General features: G+C 34.6%; 1 protein-coding gene across 5 annotated transcripts in view; it reads left to right on the forward strand.

Annotated features, from left to right (window-relative positions):
- Positions 1–17533, forward strand: part of Zmat1 (zinc finger matrin-type 1) — a 47072-nt gene extending 29539 nt beyond the window's left edge. For 3 of the 5 annotated variants that reach the window (XM_077107306.1, XM_077107307.1, XM_077107308.1), the window contains 4 exons: positions 200–374; positions 2480–2548; positions 13830–13929; positions 15059–17533. In XM_077107306.1, the coding sequence (XP_076963421.1) occupies positions 200–374; positions 2480–2548; positions 13830–13929; positions 15059–16379 (1665 nt within the window). In that variant the 3' untranslated portion in view covers positions 16380–17533. Of the gene's footprint in view, positions 1–199; positions 375–2479; positions 2549–5871; positions 5957–12859; positions 13370–13829; positions 13930–15058 lie in introns of those variants that run through there. The other 2 variants (XM_077107309.1, XM_077107310.1) reach the window with 2 other exon arrangements.
- The last annotated feature ends 4543 nt before the right edge of the window (positions 17534–22076 follow it).

The raw sequence follows: 22076 nt of genomic DNA on the forward strand, positions 1-22076 counted from the left end.
CATAATTCTAACCTTTGGGGCTGGGATTGTGGCTCAGTGGTGAGTGTTTGCCTAGCATGTGTGAGGCACTGGGTTCAATTCTCAGCACCACATTTAAAAAATAAAGATATTTGGTCCATTTACAGCTAAAAATATTTGAAAAAAATAATTCTGAACTTTGAGCTATTGAATCATTCTAACACGCTTGTGCTTATTTCAGGTGCATAGGAGTGGAGTAGTGGACAGAAACAAATTTTGTGATCTCTGCAACATGATTTTTAGCTCTCCAATTGTTGCTCAATCTCACTATGTGGGGAAGGTCCATGCTAAAAAACTGAAGCAACTAACGGAAGAACATTATCATGTATCTCCATCAGGATTTCAATCAGAGATGGGTAAGGTTCTACTCACCTCTTTTTGTTTTTTTTTTTTTTTGAGAGAGAGAGAGAGGGAGAGAGAGAGAGAGAGAGAGAGAGAGAGAGAGAGAGAGGGAGGGAGGGAGGGAGAGAGGGAATTTTTAATATATTTTTTTTAGTTTTTGGCGGACACAACATCTTTGTATGTGGTACTGAGGATCGAACCTGGGCTGCATGCATGCCAGGCAAGCATGCTACCGCTTGAGCCACATCCCCAGCCCCTACTCACCTCTTTTTCTTTAATAAAAGATCTAGACATCTTTTCCCTCAAACCTGCCATCCATTTTTTATCAGGCAGACTTTCACTTCAGTTTAAACAACTTAATTGTTTTTCTTCTACTCAGTTAATCTCTTTCTGTGTCCTTGTCAATGGAGATTATAATTGCTAGCTGAATTTAAAAGGTGTTATGACATCTCACTTTCATTTTGCTAAATCCAAATAAAGCAAGTGACTTGCTATACTGCTGTAAATATTAACAAGTAGCTAGAGCTCTATCAGTTTATAATCAAGTCACAAGCTCTTTAACACTTTCTTATTTCTTCCCCTTGGCATCTTCTTTATTGCTGTAGTACTTGCCAAAATGATGTCTTAAATGTGTGTTCAGAACAATGTCTTCATCATAATATAATCACAGATGCAGCCTTTCCTGGCTATAACTGCAGGCAAAAAAGTTATTGACTTTCCTTTTACCCTGTCTTTCCATTTATTTCTTCCTATGAATATAAAGAAAAAATACCACTAGCATTATCAATCAGTAGTTGCTGAGTAATTTTGTTATGTTAAATTCAAAAGATACAGAAAATTATAAAATATTGTTTTTTCCCCTTCTTCTGGTGATGTTGGGCTACCAGTGCAGAGAGATCTGACCCAAAATTATCTAAAAAGGCAGAGCACACTCTGGGAAACCCAACTTCTATTTTGAAAAACTTGTGTGCAAAACAAAAAAGATGATGATTAATCCTCTGAAATAAATATTTTTTCACATTCTAAGTAGCTTCAACCTTGTAGTACTAAGGTATACCTGGCATGGAAAATTCATCTACATTAATTCCTAAGTCATCTTATAGGCATCACCCAGCAAAGTCAATGCTACAAGAAGCAGCATTAAAACTTACTATTTTCTTAACAAATGAAATCAGAATTTGTTTTTAAAGTTATTCTAGTCTCTTAATTGTTGTATGTTTTTTTTTCTGACTGCCAATCTAATGAAGGACAGAATTAGTGTGCCTTAAAAGAGAAAGTATTTTATAACAACCATATCTTTGGAAACCAATATCCATTGTCTTGGCCTTGAGGAGAGAAAGTGAAATAGCAATGAAATAACTGGAATTGTAGAAACAGGTATAGTTTCATGGTCTTAACTGCATCAATTTTATTCTGATGCAAACATTATTATAAGTCTAGGCAGGGGCTGGGACTGGCTCAGTGGTAGCGCACTTGCCTGGTATATGTGAGACACTGGGTTCGATTCTCAGCACCATGTATAATAAATTAAAAAAAAAGATCATCAACAACTAAGAAAAAAAAATTTTAAAAAGGAAAAAAAAAGTTAAAATTAAGCCTAGGCAGAATAGATGCATTTGCTATGGTACTTAAAAAAGACATCAACTTAGAGGTTGGTACCATTTGTTTTACACTAAGACAATTGTCATACTTTTATTGGTTCCTCAAATGAACCAATAAAATTTAGGCAATGCCTGATGTGAAAAATTCCTTCCCTCCCATGTCTTTATTGGAAAAACCTTGTGATAAATGAGTGTTCAAATTTCCATTCTCACAGAAGGAAATTCTTTTTGACTTCAGTTCTTCTATCCAGCATCCCTGTGCTGAGAAAGTCCAAAGATGCTGGGTTTTTAAAGAATTCTAAATGGTTGGGGATGTGGCTCAAGTGGTAGCATGCTCGCCTGGCATGCGTGCGGCCCGGGTTCGATCCTCAGCACCACGTACAAACAAAGATGTTGTGTCCGCCAAGTACTAAAAAATAAATATTAAAAAAAAAGAATTCTAAATGTCTGTAATACTTTATGAATGCAGCTCTAATATATGAACACATACTGATCTCTTTTCATTATAACTATTTCAGCAGGTGTGCCTGTTCGTACTTACACAGAGTCAACCTTCCTGAAGCCTTTTGCTGCCAAGCCTCCTCCAGGTGGGACTAAAGACAAGACTATGCCTTCCTCTTCCAGCAGTGCTTTGGATTTGAATAATCTGTCCTGCTTCCTTTAATAGTCCAATAATGGCCCAACAACATTATGTTGGGAAAAAAACACAAAAGAAATGAAGCTAGGAAGACATTTGTAGACAAGAGAGAAACCTCTTCCAGTAAAATCAAATGCAAATGATAAACAGGAGCATTATCCCAAAACTCTTTCATGGGAAGTTCATGTTTCATAAAACATACTAGTTTATTTATATAACATTTTATTCTTATTGAGTGAGGGACTGAGGGTTTTCATGGAATCATGGAATTTTAGATAAGTAAGGACTTTGAAGTCCATCTACTTTGATCTGTTTGTATTCTAGAAAATGAAACACAGAATGGTTTAGGTGACCCTTATTAATTCAGAAGTAAATATAGGTATTCACATGGTTGTATGCTATCTTAGGTTCATAAAAAGTACTTTAAATTTGTATTGTGATGATATTGTTCATTCACTAAATATGGCTTAAGTGTCTCTTGTGCGCTAGGCTGGCCATTCTTGGGAATACAAATGAGAATATATCATTTTCCCTGAAGGACCAAGTATGTAAACTAGTTGGGTTAATAACACTTTATTGCATGAGGATAAATAGCCATACATACACATATATATACACACATATATATGTTATTTGTATATATATATATATATATATATATATATATGTCATTTGTCTACATATTTCTGGTAACTAGAAGTGTGAAGCATTATGGTTTATAAGATCTTCATAGACTTCTGTGATTTCATTTGACAGAAGTGGGAAGGAGAGATGATGAATGAAGGACTTGGAACTAAGAAAGTCTGGCAAGAGTTCAGGCACAATATAGACTGATCCTGACTGGAGTGATCCACTTGCTCTTCTAACCATGTTTTTTTTTTTTCATTTTCCCCCACAGGCACCTTCTCACTACTAGTATATTTTATTCCCCTTTCATACTTTCTCTTCCACCCATTTATTTTCCTCAACTTGCTGTTATTTTTCAATTCTTTCTTTACTAGACTTTGCTATTTCATGTGGAAATGCTCATTACTCCTATCTTCTTGAAGCTCTATTCTTCATCATATGTAATTCCTTATGCTCTGGTTCTTCTAATGTGTTTCTATTTCTTACCTGTTCTCTATATGGGCTCTTTCTTTGTGGTTGTTCATTACCTAGATGTATTCCCATAATCCCATTCTTGACCTTACTCTAGAAAACACGATTCAAATCCATTCCTCTGGTTTCATCTCTCATCTGTAGGCTTATGACCTTACTGTCAAACTTTAGACATACATATTCAAATGGCAGCTGCTGTTTTACATGGATACCTCAAAGCCATTTCAAATGTATTCATCCAAATTAGAAACCTGTGATCTCCCCAATGCTACTTTCTTCACTTTCTATATCTAATCAGGCACCAAGCTGTCACTATTTATGTCTTTATCTCCAGCCATATTCTTCCCCTAAATTCTTAGGTCCGTAACATCTTTCCTAAAGTTGTACTACTCAGATTGTGGGTTGTTGATGAACACCAATGGCATCACCTGGAAGCTTATTAGAAAACATAATCTTAGGCCCCACTGCAGACCTACTTAGTCAGAATCTGCATTTTAACAAGATCCCTAGGTGATTTGCACCCAGTAAATTTTGTAAAGCATTATCCTTCCATAACCTCCTAACTATTCTCCCTCTCTCCAGTTTTTTTCTGCCCAAACATACCCTCAATTAAACCACTGAAGTGTTTTAGTTAAAATGCAAATATTTTCTTGTTGTTCCCCTTCTTTAAAAATCCTCCATTGTCTCACCATCTTCTAAGAATAAATACTAAGCTTCATAGCTATGCACCTTCTTATTCTTGCCTATCTTCTTCAGGCTCACTCTTTACTGCTCCCTGCCATAATCTATGCAGGTCATTTCCTGTGAACCATTTGTGGTTTCCAGAAACCATTGTCTTGTTTCTTGTCTTTATACTTTTGTTCATGCTGTCATATTGCCTGAAATAATTCCCATAACCCTCCTCTGGCTAACTCCTATTCATTGTTTAAAATGCAGCTGCTACCTGGAAGCCATTTTACTTCCTTCAAGGCTAATTTTCTATACTTTCTTAACTTGCATTTCCAAGTATCTCTCCATGTGTTTTTATCTACCATTACAATGTGAGATCTTTGAAGGAAGGGGCATTATTTAACTCTTTTATAATTCCAGTACTAGAAATAAAAACTGGCACAAAAATTAGTCCTACCTCAATAGAGATTGGTATAATATATAAATCAGTGAACTGTTAATTGATATTTATCAAGTGCTTACTCCATGTTTGTACTATTTTATCCTACTTAAAGTGATTTAATATATCCCCCAAAGTTCCATACAGATGTGATTTTATCTCTGATCTTATTTTATTTCTTTTTTATTATTTTGGTACCAAGGATTGAACCCATGGGTGCTTAAACACTTAGCCACATCCCCAGTCCTCTTTATTTTTATTATAATACAGGGTCTCACTAAGTTTCTTAGGGCTCACTAAGTTGCTGAGACTGGCTTTGAACTTATGATCCTCCTGCCTCATCATCCTGAGCTGCTGGGATTACAGGTGTGCACCATCACTCCTGGGTATTTATGCTTTTAAATGTTGATTTAAGAAAGTGTAGAAATAGAAGTGATAAGGCTTCTGAAGGTAAAAGATGTTTAGAGAAATTGCAGACTTCCTGTTGTTAAGATATTTTTCCTATCTCTGAGCTGAAAGTATCTGAGATAAGTGTCTTATAGTTTAGTGGCATAGAGTAAATTTTAACTGAGTCAACTATGAGTAGTGTTTGCACTTTTGTCACTATTAAAGGGGAAATCATTTTAGTACTCTGAAGTTTCAAGGTTATTATAATGAGGGATAAAGAATTTTGGTGAAATTTTCATATGATGAGGAGGGAAGGGAAAGATCATCAAATTAATTTAATCCAGTCATTGAAGTCATTTTACACTAGTTTCTGAAGCTAGAACTCAAAGAATAGATTTGTCCTTTCTTGCCTATTGCCTGAAGAGTAGTAAACATTTGAGAACTTAAAAATTGTTAGAGAAATTAAATTAACTAATGAGGATTTCAAAGAACTGTAGCAGTAGAAGCCCATATTACAAATAAGCAGACAGTAAGAAAAAAAAACAATTTGACATATGCCACCTTAACTCTTTCACTCTTTACCAATTTTCTCCTTTATGTTTCAACCTTCCTCTCCATCTGCTGTTGCTTATATGTGTTTCTTCCATATCTAATCTCTTTTCTCGTTTTTTTTTCCTTCATCATTCTCACTGCTTTCTTTATGTCCTTCATCCAGCCCAGGCCTTATTAGCACAGGAATGGCTACCATAACGATATGGAACTAAAGTATGTATGTATTTTTATTTATTGTATTTGTTTTGTTTATCTTACTAATTTCTAGCTCTATTGTTGCACTTAATGTCTTGCCTTCACATGCAACTCAACATATCTAAAAGTGAATCAATAATATTCTCTAGAACTAACTTGAATTTCCCAAGATTTCTGTCTTTGCCAGTAGGACCATTATTTATTAGCTATCTATACTTGAATCTTTGAGGACATCTTTGACTACTTACATGCTGTCCATCCTCAAGTATTATAAAATATTAGAACTGGTTCTCCTTTCTGTAGTCCTTCATTGTATTTCCTCTACCATCATATTGCACCTTAATGCTGTAAGAACCTTTTAGAATGGCTTACTTGTACCTCTTACATTCTAGTAATGAAATATTAAGCCTGGATCAATTCTGTTTTCCACCTTTTCTATTTCAGCATACAGGCTACTGAGTAATGCTGAGAAAATTATATAAGTTTAGAGATTGAGTACCTCTTCAGAATCTTGGTATCTAACCACTTTGGGTCTTTAGTCCTACTTAACCTTTTTTTTCCTTCACTTTTCTCCGTAGCAATCATTTTTAATTATTTTTTATTTATATATAACAGTGGAATGCTGCTATATATAAATAAAAAATAATATAACCCCATTCTTTACAATTCTTATTATATATAGAGAGAGAGCTCAATTTTTCATATCTCTGGTTGTATACATAGTATACTCAAACCAATTCGTGTCTTCATACATATACTTTGGATAATAATGATCCTCACATTTCACCATCATTAATAATCCCATGCTCCCTCCCTTCCCCTCCAACCCCTCTGCCTTGTTGAGTTCCTCTATTCCTCCCATGCTCCCACTCCCTATCCCACCATGAATCAGCCCCCTTATATCAAAGAAAACATTTTGCTATTTGTTTTTTTTTTTGGCGGGGGGGGGGGGGCGCGGTGGCTAACTTCATTTAGCATTATCTTCTCTAATTCCATCCATTTATCTGCAAATGCCATGACCCTTAACAACCATTTTAAAACTGTATCACTCTCCAAGACTCTCTTCCTTTGCTCTATGCTCCCCCTCGTCACACTTCTTAGACAAGCTTCTTTCTTAATTTCATCAACAAGGAATTGTCCATCAGATGTGGATTACTAAGTATCTTGCCCTTCCCAGATCCTCTTCCTCCTCTAACCCTAAGCACCCCCTGCAGATACTTCTCTTATAACCCTGAGTTCCCTTTTAACTACTGCACTCTCCTTGTCTCCTCTTAGCCAAGTTTCTGGTTTTTAAAATCTTATTCTACCGTTACTTCTTAATTTGTTATTCACTCACTCCTCAATTCACTGCCATTGTTGGTCCATATTCACCCAGCCTTCATGCTACCACTCTATCATATCACTCCAGTGAAACTACTCCTCACTGGGTCATAGTGACCTTCAAATTTCTAAATGCAGTGGACATCTTTACTTAGCTTCCTAAAACATTGTTTTCTCTGTTCATTATCATAACCTCATCCTTCACATTTTGTACTTTGCATAGGCTCCTCCTTCTCTACTATCTTGGTTTAAAGAGTGACATTCTCCAGGGTTTTTATCATTATGTTGCTATTCCTATGCACACCTATACATTGTCTTAAGGAGATTTCACCCATTCTGATTATTTTAACTATCCCCATGTCCTGACATCTCCAAAATCTCTCTGGACTTTCTTCTGTCTGTTCAGACTCTTATCTATAACTGCCTATTGGATAACTTTACATGAATGTTTCAAGAATATTTCATATACCCTTAAGTATTCAAGCTTATACTCATCATTACTTACGCTTCTACTCTGTAAAACAACACTTCCTTCTGAAGTTCCAGTTTCAGTTAGTGGGATCACCACCCACTCAATTACCAAAGTAGGATTCTGGGAATTATTTTACACTCCTCTAGATTCCTCTCTCTCCCTTACCCCTCACTTCACCTAGTCACTAAGTTTTACCAATTTTTGATACTAAATATTTCAACAACTTGCCTGTTTCTCTCTATTTCTACTTAGAACCTTTTAATCCATGTCTTCATTTTCTCTTGCCCTGTTAATTGTATTCACTTCATGTATGTGGTCTCCTTACATATAGGCTTGCTCCTCTTTTTTAAAATATTAATTTTTTAGTTATAGGTGGACACAATGTCTTTATTTTATATTTATGTGGTGCTGAGGATCAAACCCAGTGCCTCCAGCATGCTAGGCGAGCACTCTACCTCTGAGCCACAATCCCAGCCCCGAGGCTTGCTCCTCTTAAAATTATATTCTATATTGTAGCCAAAAGAGACATTCTTCAAAAACACATAGTTGAACAACCATGTCATTTACTACTTAAAACACTTCAAGTTTTCTTAACATACAGAAAAAAAGTTTTAGGTCTGTCTTTGATCTGACCCCTTATGCCTTGCTCAACTTGTCCCCTGGTATTTTACTCTACAACAATTCCAATTTTTAAAAAAATCCTAAAAACCTATCAGTGTTTTTTTTCTATTTCATGTATCTATAAGGCTCTCAGCAACTCTTTCCATCAAGTTAACTATTTTTCATCCTTCCAAGTTTAGGTAAGTCATTATCTTTCCTGATAACCCATTTTTTGCAAGTTTTCCCACAAATTTTATTATTATTTTTTGGATTGTCAATAAGAGTAAGGAGTTTAATTCAATTATTAGAATAAAAAGATTTTTAGAATGGATAACAAAGTAAAACAATTCTACAATGTATCAATTCTCAAAATTTTTGCCTCAGGACCTATCCTCTTATAACTCAAAAATTATAAAGAACTACAAAGAGTGTCTACTTGTGTAGATCACTTCCATTGGTATTCACTGTTTGTGAAATTAAAACTGAAATTTTTATTTTTTTAATAATTATTATTTTCTCTAAAATAACAAAATAAATCCATGGCATATTAACATAAATCACATTTTAAGGAAAAAAAACATTTTCCAAAACAAAAATTTAGTGAACAGAGTACTACTGTGCTATATATTTTGCAAATCTCACACCTGGCTTGAGAGAATAGCTAGATTCTCATATATGCTGTAAATATAGTCTGTAAATTCCAGAAAGCAAAAATAAAACAGACAAATCTGACCACTGTGCAATAAAACTAGAAATTAATACAATTGAAAATTTAAAAGATCCTTTCATCTGAAAATTTTTATTGGTTCTTTTTAGTTATACATGATAGTAAAATCCATTTGATATAATTATATAAGCATGGAATGTATCTTATTCTAATTAGGATGTCATTCTTGTGTATATACATTATGGTGTGATTTACTGTGGTGTATTCATATCTGCAGATAGGAAAATTATGTCAGATTCATTCCACTGCCTTTCCTTTTCCTTCTCTTCTCTTCATTCCCCTTTGTCTAATCTACTGAATTTCTCTTCTCCCTCTGCCTTATTGTGGGTTAGCTTCCACATATCAGAGAAAACATTCAACCTTTGGCTTTATGGGACTGACTTATTTCGTTCAGAATGATAGTCTCCAGATCCATCCATTTAATAGCAAATGTAATAAAAACATTCTTCTCGATGGCTGAGTAATAAATATTTCATTGTGTACATATACCACACTTTCTTTATTCATTCATCTGTTTAAGGGTACCTAGGTTGGCTCCATAGCTTACCTATTGTGTATTAAGCTATAAACTTTGATGTGGCTGCATCATTGTAATATGCTAATTTTAAATCCTTTGGATATATACTGAGGAGTGGGAAAGGTTGGTCAAATGGTGGTTCCATTCCTTTTTTTTTTTTTTTTGAGGAATCTCTATACTGATTTTCAGAATAGTTGCACAAAGTTGCAGTCCCACTAGCAATGTATGAATGTACTCTTTTCCCCACCTCCTCACCAACATTTATTTTTAATTGTCTTTCTTGACAATTGCCATCATGACTGGAGTGAGATGAAATCTCTGTAGTTTTAATTTGCATTTCTCTAATTGCTAGAGATGTTGAACATTTTTCATACATTTGTTGACCATTCATATTTCTCTTTTGAGAAGTATCTTTAGACCCTTATACTGTGCTAAGTGCCTATGCTTCACTGTGCTCCCATACCTCTCAAACATACTTTTCTTACTTTTACCATCTGAGATTGAAATCCTTTGTTCATTTATCTGTTTCTCGCATTGGTCTTGTAGGAAACCTGGCTGTTTAATTCATTTCGTACTTCTAACATGTAGCATGATGCTTGGTGCCACATAGATACTCACTTTTATTGAACAGATTGTTCAAATTCCACACATCATCCTCATTTCTGTCTCTTCCATAGTTGATGTTGTTTCATCCCCTGGTAAGCTTTCCTTACAATTCAAACCCTTCCTGTACTCAGTGATCCATCACAACTTCCCTTACTGCTATAGCTCTTGCTTTTATACTTTTTCTCTTATAGTCTACTGTTCATTGACAATTGCATCAATTATAGCCCCACAACTGACTCACTCTCCTTGAGACAATGGGTTATATTTTATTCTGCAATATATTTCTTAGTGCTTTATATGGTAATGAGTTTTTCTCAATTTATATTTGGTAATTGCTTATTTTAGGCAGTATCATGTAGAGGGATAAATATAGATTTAGAGGTGTGTTTGAAGCCACTTGTGCATTTGCACCTCAAATTTGTTGGGTAAAAAGTAAAAATAATGTAACTTCATAGGATTGAACAATGGTGAAGTGAAATAATGTGTAAGTGTGCGTGTGCATGTGTGTATGTGTGTGTGTGTAGAGAGAGAGAGAGAATAGATTCCTCTGTGTATATATAAATATGTGATATTTAAACCTATTTAAACAGAATCGGTTTAAATATTAATTTTTTAAAAAGTTTTGTTTTCTATCATAATTCTAAGACAAGTAATTTGGATGTTTTCTGTTTTTCTTCATAAGTTCCAAATTAAGCTGCTTTTTATTTTTTTACTTTCATATAACTTTCAATTGTTGCCCCCGATTTAACATATTAGACCAGAGGTTCTCATCCTTGACTACACATTAGAATTATTTGAGGGGCTTTTAGATATCCCAATGCTCATATCATTCCACTGGTCAATTAAATTTCCATCCCTGGATCCTACACATCGTGTTTTGTTTTGTTTTTTAAAATTCATTGAGTGGTTCCAACATGAAGCCAAATTGGAAACTACAATGTTAGATTATAAAGACATACCCTACCCAATTCATGTTTTAAAAATAAAGACCTTTGTTCAAGGAGTTCTGAGATAGGGCTGTGATTAGGAGAAGATTGGACAAAAATTACAAGATGCAAAGAAGCCTCAGTTTCTGGATAAACTCAGAAACAAAGGATCCTAGCAGGGGCAAGTACAGCAAATCTGAATGGGGCGAAGGAGCAGTTTCTAAGATAATGGAGAGTGTAAGAATAATGAATTTTTATTATAGGATTAGACCAGGAGTTCTGATCTTTAGATCAATGAATAGGTTTCCTGTCTTCACAGAAAGTGTTTACACATTTTTTTAACATTTATTTTTTAGTTGTATATGGGCACAATGCCTTTATTTTATTTATTTATTTTTATGTGGTGCTGAGGATCCAGTTCAGGGCCTTGCACATGCTAGGCGAGTGCCCTACTGCTGAGCCACAATCCCAGCCCTGTTTACACAGTTTTTATACATTATTTTCTGAGATGTCTACAGATGAGAACAAGAAAAGAACATCATTCTGTGGAATAGCCAAGGGCTAAAGTAATAGTAATCACACCACAGTACTAGAACTGCCTCTGGATATATGATTGGCAGCTCTTCTGAAGTCCTATGTTGTCTCTATTAGACCCTGTTGTAATTGTGGAGAAACAAAGGAGGAATTAAAGATAAAACTACATACAGTGTATTTTATAATTATAAGCACTAAGTAAGTGCACAAACGCTCTGATATATAATCTGAGTTTTTAATCACAATAAAGATCATTGGCTCAGTCTAGGGAAGGTGCTCAACAATAGCTGAAAGTACAAACATCTGAAAAGCTTTCACAAAGTAAGGAAGCCATGTTCCACCCCTGAAGAGTCTGATTTAATTGATCTTATGTGGAGCTGTAACATGAATATTTCCCCCAAACAATTTTAATATAGCCAGCATTGAGGACCACTTATCTAGAGGAAGCCAGGATTCCTTGCATAACATGGGTGCCTTAAAAAATGCATAGTATTGGCCATATAAATCTGAACCTTAAAATAAGGATAGTAGTAATTTCCTATAAAAAGTTTTTGTAAAGATTCATTTTAGTCCCATGTTTTTCAGGAAGTCCAGAATCTTCAGTTGATCATTATCAAATCAGGGAGCCACTAATCACAAACTTGAAGGGGGCTGAAATTAACCAAGGAACAGGAAAATATTCCCTTGGTATATTTCTCATGAAATATCAGATAATAATAACTAATGATATTCATTAAAAAACAAATTCCCTGTCCCTGCCCCTAAAAGAGTGAATCATGTTCTGCAGGATGATACCCCAGGTGATTCTTATCAGAGAAGTTTAGTAAACATTATAGTTTAAGTTGATATATTATCATTCTGCTATTGATTTATGGTAGGAGAATATATATACCATAAGGATATATATATATATAACACCAGGATATATGTGTGTGTGTGTATACACACACACATATACACACACACACACATACATATATTTATATGACCCCATTGCCCAGTTTTTATGTTTGTCATCTAGATTGTACTTTTCTTGGTATCAAAAAATATGGGAAAAATTATAAACAGAGAGTGATATGGTGAGCATGAAATCAGAATACAGGGATAGAAGGACAAATTTGGGGAATCATTCATTCAAATTTTTATGTGACCTGCTGAGCTCTTCTGGTATCACACTAAGAGTATATCTTAATAGTGAACAGAGTCTCATGTCTTCAAAGTCAGCATCTTTCTTTCCACTTGACAGTAGTCTTTTATTTCTGTGAATAATCTTCACTCAGACAAAACAAATACACTTCAGAATGATTAATTTAGCTTCCTTTCCATGATTAGCTTATTGTTTGATATAAAAGAGGGTGACCTTAGTTGTCTGTAATGTCTCTACAGTACCAATTTATTGCCTCATTTCCTAGTGTAGGATTGTTTTTATATTTGACTTAGGAAATTTATTAATTTGCTTCTTCTGACCAAAGATGAAGTAGAAGGATGGTGAGAGTAAGACAATGAAAATAATTTATTCCCCCCCTTCTATCCAAGAAGCAAACTATTAAGGTAGTTGTTGGACATTTCCTATTTTATAGTTTTTGACTCTTTTAAAATGGTAACTAGCAGTTTTGTTTTAGAATTTTGCTTTCAGCTTTTATCCTGTGAGTGGGTCTCACTGAACCTCTCTCCTTTCTAAAATATGTGGAAATTACTTTTGGTAGCTAATGCACTACAGTGATTTCAGGTAAGAGTGTAAAAATTTGCTTTTGTTTGTCTTTAATCTTTTGGGACATTTCAGACTTTGGTTGGGTGGAAAAGAATTAGTGGCAAACAAAAAGAGGTTTGTCAAGGGACAGAGTCAAAAGTTGTGCAAGCACACTAAATTTGAGGTGCCTGCTACACCACCATATAGCAACACTAAGCAAGCAGATACCAGATTTTTAGGGAATAAATAAAGGCTACAGAAACAGTGTGGTATAGTGCAAAGAATTCTGGGGATTAAATTAAGAGACATGGGCACAAAGGCTCACTACTACTAAATGGCTCTGTGACTTTGACTAAGTCATTTTGCCATTCTTGGCCCAGTCCTAATTGGGAAATTTCAAGTAGATCATCTCTAATAAATTCTTCTCCAGTCCTAATATCAAATGATTCTAAGTGTATCCATACTAACCTTCTTAACTTGAACTTTCTATTTTTTTCAGCATTTAATATGAGAACCTACATTTGCCATATTTGTAGTATAACCTTTACATCTTTAGATATGTTCCGGTCCCACATGCAAGGGAGTGAACATCAAATTAAGTAAGTGGTTTTTTTGATAAAATGTTCCTGACACCAAACACATATTTTACAAAACTTCTCTGGGCATTCATTTCCTTATGAGTTGAACTGGATATGGTTAACAGTATTAGTAACATTGTACACTAGTGTCCCCAAGGGTGTTCTTGTGTCATGATAGTGTGCTGGAAGAGCTGGCTCTTTTGTATCCCTCCTGACCAGACAGCATTATATTTTTTAGAGAGATGCTAAGGAATCATTCTCAGGCTAACCATACAAATTCAAATCATTTCTAGAAGTTTGGCTTAGTTCCACGGTTTCAATGATCCAGTCAACATTCAGTGAAGTGTAGTGGTTAAGAGCAAAGATTTTGCTGTTAGACAGACCTGGATCAGAATACCAGATCCATCTTTTATAAAGTGTATAATTGTGAAGAACTCTTATATAAGATTGTTAAAAATGAAATATAATAACATATGTAAGGTACCTGACTCGGACATAGGTGGAGCTCAATAAATGCTTAGTTAACAGTTATTTTAAGGAGATGATAATTGAATGTGCAATTGAGGAGTGGGTAATTTAGGTAATACAACAGAGGGACATTTAATTGTTATATAATTGGCTTATTTTTAAAAAATCAAATATAACATTTCTGTTACTTTATTATAGATAAATATTTAGGACCTAAATTGTCTGACTTGCTAAAATTAACCTACATTTAGACATGTTAAAAAGAAATTCAGGGTTCCAGAATACTTGCCACATTTGTAGATCTATACAAGGAACTGATTAATCAAAACACATATCATTCTAACATTCAGATCAGACCATTTATTAGAGCATTAAATATTAATGGCCCTTACTCACACATCCAAACATGTCTTAAGGTTTTTAGTATATCAGCATCTGATATATATGCTCCTCCCTTTAATCCCAGCTAGAGAAAGTTTTCTTAAAAACAAAAGTTGTGAGATGCCTGGGAGATATCTGATTATTCCCACTGTATCTTTTTACCATGAAAAGTAATTCTTTATAGCTTTTATCCTGAGGTTGATTTTAAAATTTTATTTGGATTTTTTTAAAAATTTTGAGAGCAAAGAAAATATTCAGAATAAAATATTCTTGTAACAAGAACTTTCTGTCCTTTTTGCAGAGAATCCCTTGTTATCAATCTAGTAAAGAATTCAAATACACAAGATTCTTACCAAGTTGAATGTGCAGATTATATCAAAATGCAGAAAATGAGAGAACTAGAGTATAGGACTTGTTTCAGAAAGATGGAAGAGAATTATTTGGAAAGCCTTGGGTACAGAGAAATGGTTGATTCCAGATCCAGACCTAAAATGTATGAAGAAAGACTTCCATTTGAGACTTTCCAGACATACCCAGGACCATACAATAATTCACAAGCAGTGGAAAACCAGTTACCGCATTGCTTACCAACTCATTCAAAGAAGACACATGACTCTTTCAAAGATGAACTTGAAGATTACATCAAAGTGCAAAAAGCCAGAGGACTAGATCCAAACACTTGTTTTAGAAAGATGAGAGAAAACTCTGTGAACCGAGGGTATAGAGAAATGGTTGATTCTGGACCCAGACAAAGAATGTGTGAGCAAAGATTTTCTTTTGAGACTTCTCATACCTACCACCAATCATACAGTAGTTCACCAGTGGAAGGCCAGTTACCTCATTGGTTACCAGCTCATTCAAAGAGAACATATGACTCTTTCCAAGATGAACTTGATGATTACATCAAAGTGCAGAAAGCCAGAGGATTAGAGCCAAAGACTTGTTTCAGAAAGATAGTTGATAGCTCTGTGGAAACTCAAAGGCACAGAGAAATGGTTGATAGCAGAACGAGATACAGAATGTTTGAGCAAAGACTCCCATTTGAGACTTTCCAGACCTATACAGGACCATACAATAGTTCACAAACAGTAGAAAACCAGTTACCTCATTGCTTAGCAGCTTATGACAGCAAACAGAGACTAGACTCTGTAAAGTACTGTCAACTTCCCAGAGACTATTTCTCAGAAAAACCAGTACCTCTGAGCCTTAGTCAGCAAGAAAATAACTCTGGCCCATACAGTGTAGAATGTGAAATTTATAAGCACCTTTCCTCAGAAAACAACACCAGTGACGATCAAGCAGCTCATAAACGGCGACACCAGAAGAAAAGACGACACCTTGAGGAAGGTGAAGAAAGGCAAGAGAAGGAGCAATCCAAGCATAAAAAGAAAAAGAGTTATGAGGATATGGATTTAGGCAAAGACAAGAGCATCCAACAAAGTAAACGAGAAGAGGATAAAGTCAGGGTCAGTTCAGGAAAACTTAAGCATAGAAAAAAGAAAAAAAGCCGTGATATATCCTCTGAAAAAGAAGAACGTAAGCACAGGAAAGAGAAAAGAAAATCTGTTGAAGAAAGGACAGAAGAGGAAATGCTTTGGGATGAGTCAATTCTTGGATTTTAAACTTTTAGTTTACCAAAGGATGATTTGAAGAAAATAGTATGGGTTTAGATAAAGACAGGAGAATCCAATGAAGAAAAGGAGAGTTTGATATGGTCATTGTTGGTGCAGGAAAGCTTCATTGTTTTGTGTGCAAAAATTAAAAATGAATTGAAATAAGAAACACATGAAAAGCTTAAGTCAGTCTTTTAGAAAGAAGAACAGCAGAGAAAATCAAACCTATGAAAGAAAAACAGAAGAGTCAGTATTTCGGGATGAATCTGCTTTTGGATTTTAAACTTTTAGTTGGTGTTTCCTCGAGGATGAACTGAAGAAAACATCAAGAAGATGAAATTAGATAAAAACAAGAGCATCAGATGAAAAGGAGAGGTAGATATAGCCATTGTCAGTTAAGGGAAACTGGTTTGTTTTCTTTCTTTCTTTCTTTCTTTCTTTCTTTCTTTCTTTCTTTCTTTCTTTCTTTCTTTCTTTCTTTCTTTTCTTTCTTTCTTTCCTTTTCTTTCTTTTTGTAAAACTTGAAATTTAACTGAAAAAAGAACCAAAAAACCCCAAACCTAACCTCTGAGAAACAAGAACATAAGAACATAAGAAGAACATAAGAGAACAGGAAACTTATAAAAGAAGACAGAAGAGTCAATGCTTTAGGATGAGTCTATCCTCTAATTTCAAACTTCCTAGTTTTATTCCCTTAAGGTTGAAGAAATAGGTTGAAAAGTTTGGTTTTATTAAATAATTATTTGATTTTTCACATGGACAGTTAATGTAATCTCTATAAAAGCCAAGTGAACTGAAAGTATTCACTATGCCTTTTCCTCAAATTACTCTTCCTCAATTTTTTAAAAAAGAAGAAAAAAGAAAGAAAGAAGGAAAGAAAGAAAGATTATTAAATGTATCTTACATAAAATGTAATTTCACTAAATGGGGTTATCTCTACTTTGTCCATCAGATTGCTGTGATAGTGGATTTTTTTTACCCATGAGAGATAATTTATTTTTTAATGAGAGAATTATCAAGAGTTGCAGTGTACAGCCATACCACCCTGAACTCACCTGATCCTATTTGTTCTTGGAAACTAAGCATGGTCAGCCCCATGGGAGACAAGGCATTGCTGAATCCATTCCTTTTGGGGTTTGTGTTAGTGTTGGTGGTATTTTATTATCGATGTGTTTGTTTATGTTTCTTAGTTTTCTCAAAAGAAAATGTATGAAACAATTTACACTGATTTTTTTCTTTGTTAAATCTAATTTGCAGTGTATTTTTGTATTTTCTAGTTCTGAAAGTGAAAAATTAAATAGTCTATAACAAACTTAGAAGATATATACTTTTAAAAAAAGTTCTCAAAGTGCTGATACAAAAATCACTCTATATTCTGGAAGTGTTTATATTAAAGTGTTCTAATTTCTATACATTGTTTTATTTAAATGATCATTTTCCATCCATAGATGATTGATCTTGGAGTGAAGGGGCAGTAATTAAATAGTTTACACTTAATACTTCTGGGAAGATCACATTATAAAGCTATAATAATTTCATTGCTTTTACAGCTTGTCTAGTAGAAGCTGGTACTTTATCTTGAGCTTAGTGTTATCTTAGAAAAATATGACCAGCTAAATACTTGAAATTGAAGAAGGAAAAATTTTAAGTGATAGGGGCCCATGAGGGTTTATTACCTTTATATTGTTTGATTTTGATGATTTTTTTATTCTGGTGCTCCTTTTTTTTATCATCAGCAACTCCTGTAAGCATTTGAGCATCACTGTGGTATAATAGAAAGTATAATGGCCTGGGAATCCAAATCCCAGGGTTGGATTCCAGTTGTACCATCAAGTTGCAGCGTGATCTTGAGAATGCCATCAGAATCCAACATGAAGTCACCAGGAATAGGAAAAATAGGCTATAGTAGTCCCTTCACGTGCTAAACCTATTCAAAAAGTAAGTAAATTTTAATGGTGATATATCTGCATTTAGGCAAGCCATTTCATAGTTGGTTTTTATATTTGAAATTTAAATAAAATAGTAGATATGTGCTAAAGCATGATATTATTGGTTGGGCTTATACCCTAGTTAAATAAATAGTCCCAAAGAGTTAGATGGTCCCCAAATAATTTTTTTTCTTTCATGAGACTGTTAATATAAGATTATTTTATGCTATAGTATCATCCCCCCCTTTTAAACCATATTTGGTATACTAGTGAAAGGAGAGGAAGAAGAGCCAAGATAGAACAAGTAGACTAAATTGTCAGCCACAAAATTGGCATTTTTTTTTCTGAGCACACACACACAAATACAAAAGTACAAAGTTCCCCCCCCCTACAGAAAATGCAAGATAAGATCAATTGAATCATTAACATTTTTACAGTTGATAAATTCTTATGCAGAAGTCTTTTTCTGTTTAAATCTGTTGGGGGAATTCAACATTATATATCAAGAATATTCACTAAGATACCAAATTACTGTGTTATTCTCAAAATGTATAGATACAATGTTCCATTAATATTAGCCATACATAACTTTATAAAAGATGAATCATGTAAATTAAGAAAACATTTAAATTGGGTAGTGTGGCTATTGGAGCAAATAGGGTGTGGTTTTGATTACAATTTTAAGGCAGTAACTTAGGCTTGCCCAAGAAAAGTGGTTTTCAAAGATTTTAGGATAAATTTTTTGGCAAAAGTAAATTATTTGTTAACCAGAAAATTTAATTTTATGGTTGAAGCTGGTGACAAGCACTTGGAACCCAAGTTTTGCATATTTGCTCTGCTCCCATCTTCTGCCTCTAAGCATCTGGAGGTAAGAATATATCTAAGTCAAGATACACCAACACACAGAGAGAAGATATAAAGTGATCTCCACTTTTGGAGTTGACTGCTGACTCTGTTAAGATTAAATTCAGTAGTAAAAGTTTTTTAAAAATCCTGCACGGGGTATGGAAGACAATATAAAGACTTATTTGAGGAAAAATAATTTAATATATTACATATGAAAGCAATGTTTGGGGATGTATTACATGTTTGGTTTGAAAGACCAATATCTAGACATAAATTCACATATGATCTGAGGCAAATGTTAAAGACAGTATTCAGAATAAGTAAACTAATAGTGCCTAACTTCAGAGATGTGCCCTGAACTGGATAGTATAAATGAGCAAACATAGGCTTAATTTGAAAAATATTTTTCAAAAATGGGAGTTTTAGAAAAAAAATATAATTGGCTGTCCTGTTATATACATGCATTGAGAAAATAATAGCTGACTATCAGTATTGTGCCAGAAAGGGACCTGAGGAAGAAATGAACATATGTCCTGTTTCGCAAAAAGCCCACACAGTCCTCAAGAGGAAATGGACCAATAAACAGGTAATTGTGATATGAACTGGATAAAGGCTACAACAGGAATGATGATGAAGGGGAACATGGCATTCAGGAAAGGCTTCACAAAGGAAACTGTTCTAAATAAACTTCCCAGTTCAAAGTTGTATCTCTTTAATATATCCATGTAGCTAGAAGGCACCTCAAACTTAATATAGCCAACATAGAGTGCCGGCCTCTGTCATTAATCATTCATTTTCTAGTTTACCCATTTATGTAAAAATCTTCATTTAGTTGCTCAAGCAAAAAAAAAAAAAAAAAAAAAAACCACACAAACATTTTTGAGCATCTCTTCTTTGCAATAAACCAAACAATTCCTCTTAATTATATGACCAAAAGAGGAAAATATGTTTGAGAGCAACTAAAACATTAGAAGTCATTACAGTTTCTGAATTACAGGTAAGTGAAGAAAACTGCACAGGATCATCAAAAGAGAACTGTGGTGAACTAACTCCTTGAGGATCTCAGAACCATTCAGCATACATTTTCCTCCAGGGTAAATCCATGTGAAAAAAAGAAAACTTCTGGTTTCTGAAATCAAATTGAACAGAACAGAAAGATTGTAAGGAAAAATGTAAAATTCATATGTTAGAGGATAGGAGAAGAATCTAGAGAAAGCAGATCTCAGAAAGCATTATGGCACCAAAATAAATATATAAACGTGAGATTAACACATTAGACGTCAAGACCTGTTGAATGTGAACACCAGAAAATGCAGACAAAAAAAGCAGTTGGAACATCTGACCTAGTAATTTTTTAAGTGGGCTAAATGGAAGAAAACATTTAAACCTTTGAAACAGAATGAATCAGAAAAATAATCCTGAAACAGTCAACTGAAGGGTGTGAAACAAAAATTGACGGAAGGAAACAATTACAAAAAAAATCCATAAATGAAAGATTTGGAAGGTAGTAGAAACACTGTGATAAAAATGGTAAGGAAGATAAGAGCAAAGTGAAGACAATTTTTAATTATATAAAAGATTGATAGAAGTAATAGGTAAAAGAGCCAATGGAGATCTAAATTAAATATGTTGTATTGGATGCTGTATTGTGCTGACCCAAACCATCCTCTATCTGTCACACCTTTTTCAGGTGAGAGGCATTCATTTCTCCAGTTTCTAGGGAATAGTTCTTGTCTAAAGAAACTGCCCTTCCTAAGACCAGGCCTCCTGCTTCAATCTGGGACACCTGCAAAGGCTATTCTAGTTACAGAGTTCCTTATGGGATGAGCAGAGGTATTTGTCGTGACTGTTTGTAGTTCCATTTATCCTTCTATCACTGCCTTACAAATATTTTTTTCTTTTCTGATACCCCTTTAAATTGCCTTCATCAAATCCCTACCTCATAATAATTTCTTCCCAGAACCTTACCTAGGACAAGAGGAACCAGAAATGGTCTTAGGAAATAGACACCAAAAAGGGGCGGTTTGGAGCAGGCAATATGGATTCTCTCATTTGTAGGAGGTAAAATACAGATGGTAGGTGGTTTCTGTCATGCTATGGCAGTATAGTTTTAAAATTTTCACCAGTGATGCTATTGGACAGGAATATACATGCATGTGTAATATCTCAAGCAGTTGAGAGGATCAGGGGACATAGCAATTATATGAAAACTGCTAAATTTCAGAGTCATTGTTGCATTGGAGAAAGAAAATGAAGGCTGACAGAATCACCAATTTAAGGAAAAATATGAAAATTAAAAGGTGTTATGGTTTAGATACCTGGTATACCCCAGAAGCCCATGTGTGAGAATGCAAGAAGGTTTAGAGGCCGGATGATTGGGCTATGAGAACTTAACCTAATCAGTGTGTTAATTCCTTGATAGGGATTAATTGAGTGGTAACTGAAAGTGGGTAGGGTGTGGCTGAAGGAGGTGGGTCATTAAGGGAATGCCTTTGGGGTTTATATTTTGTGGTTGTGAGGAGAGCTCTCTCTCTCTCTGCTTCCTGGTGCCATGTCCCCAACAGCTTTCCTCTGTCACACACTTCTGCCGTGATATCCTGCCTCACCTCAGGCCCTGAGAAATGGAATTCACTGTCTGTGGATTCAGACTTCCAAAGCAGTGAGCCCCAAAATAAACTTTTCCTCCTTAAAATTGTTCTTGTCAGATCTTTTGTTCACAGCAGCAAAAATGTGTCTAAACTGAAGGCATCCTTGGTAGCATATAAAGGGATTTTCATCTCTTCATCTTCATCACACCTTCCCCTGGACCCTCTGAACTCTAGAATTTCCAGATAAAATACGGGATGACTAGTTAAATTTGAATTTCATATAATGAGCTAATTTTAGTATAAATGTGTTCCGTGGAATATTTGAGATAAAATACACTTAAAAT

The sequence above is a fragment of the Callospermophilus lateralis genome, chromosome X (genome assembly GCF_048772815.1).
Source record: "Callospermophilus lateralis isolate mCalLat2 chromosome X, mCalLat2.hap1, whole genome shotgun sequence".
In the NCBI taxonomy this organism is placed as follows: domain Eukaryota; kingdom Metazoa; phylum Chordata; class Mammalia; order Rodentia; family Sciuridae; genus Callospermophilus; species Callospermophilus lateralis.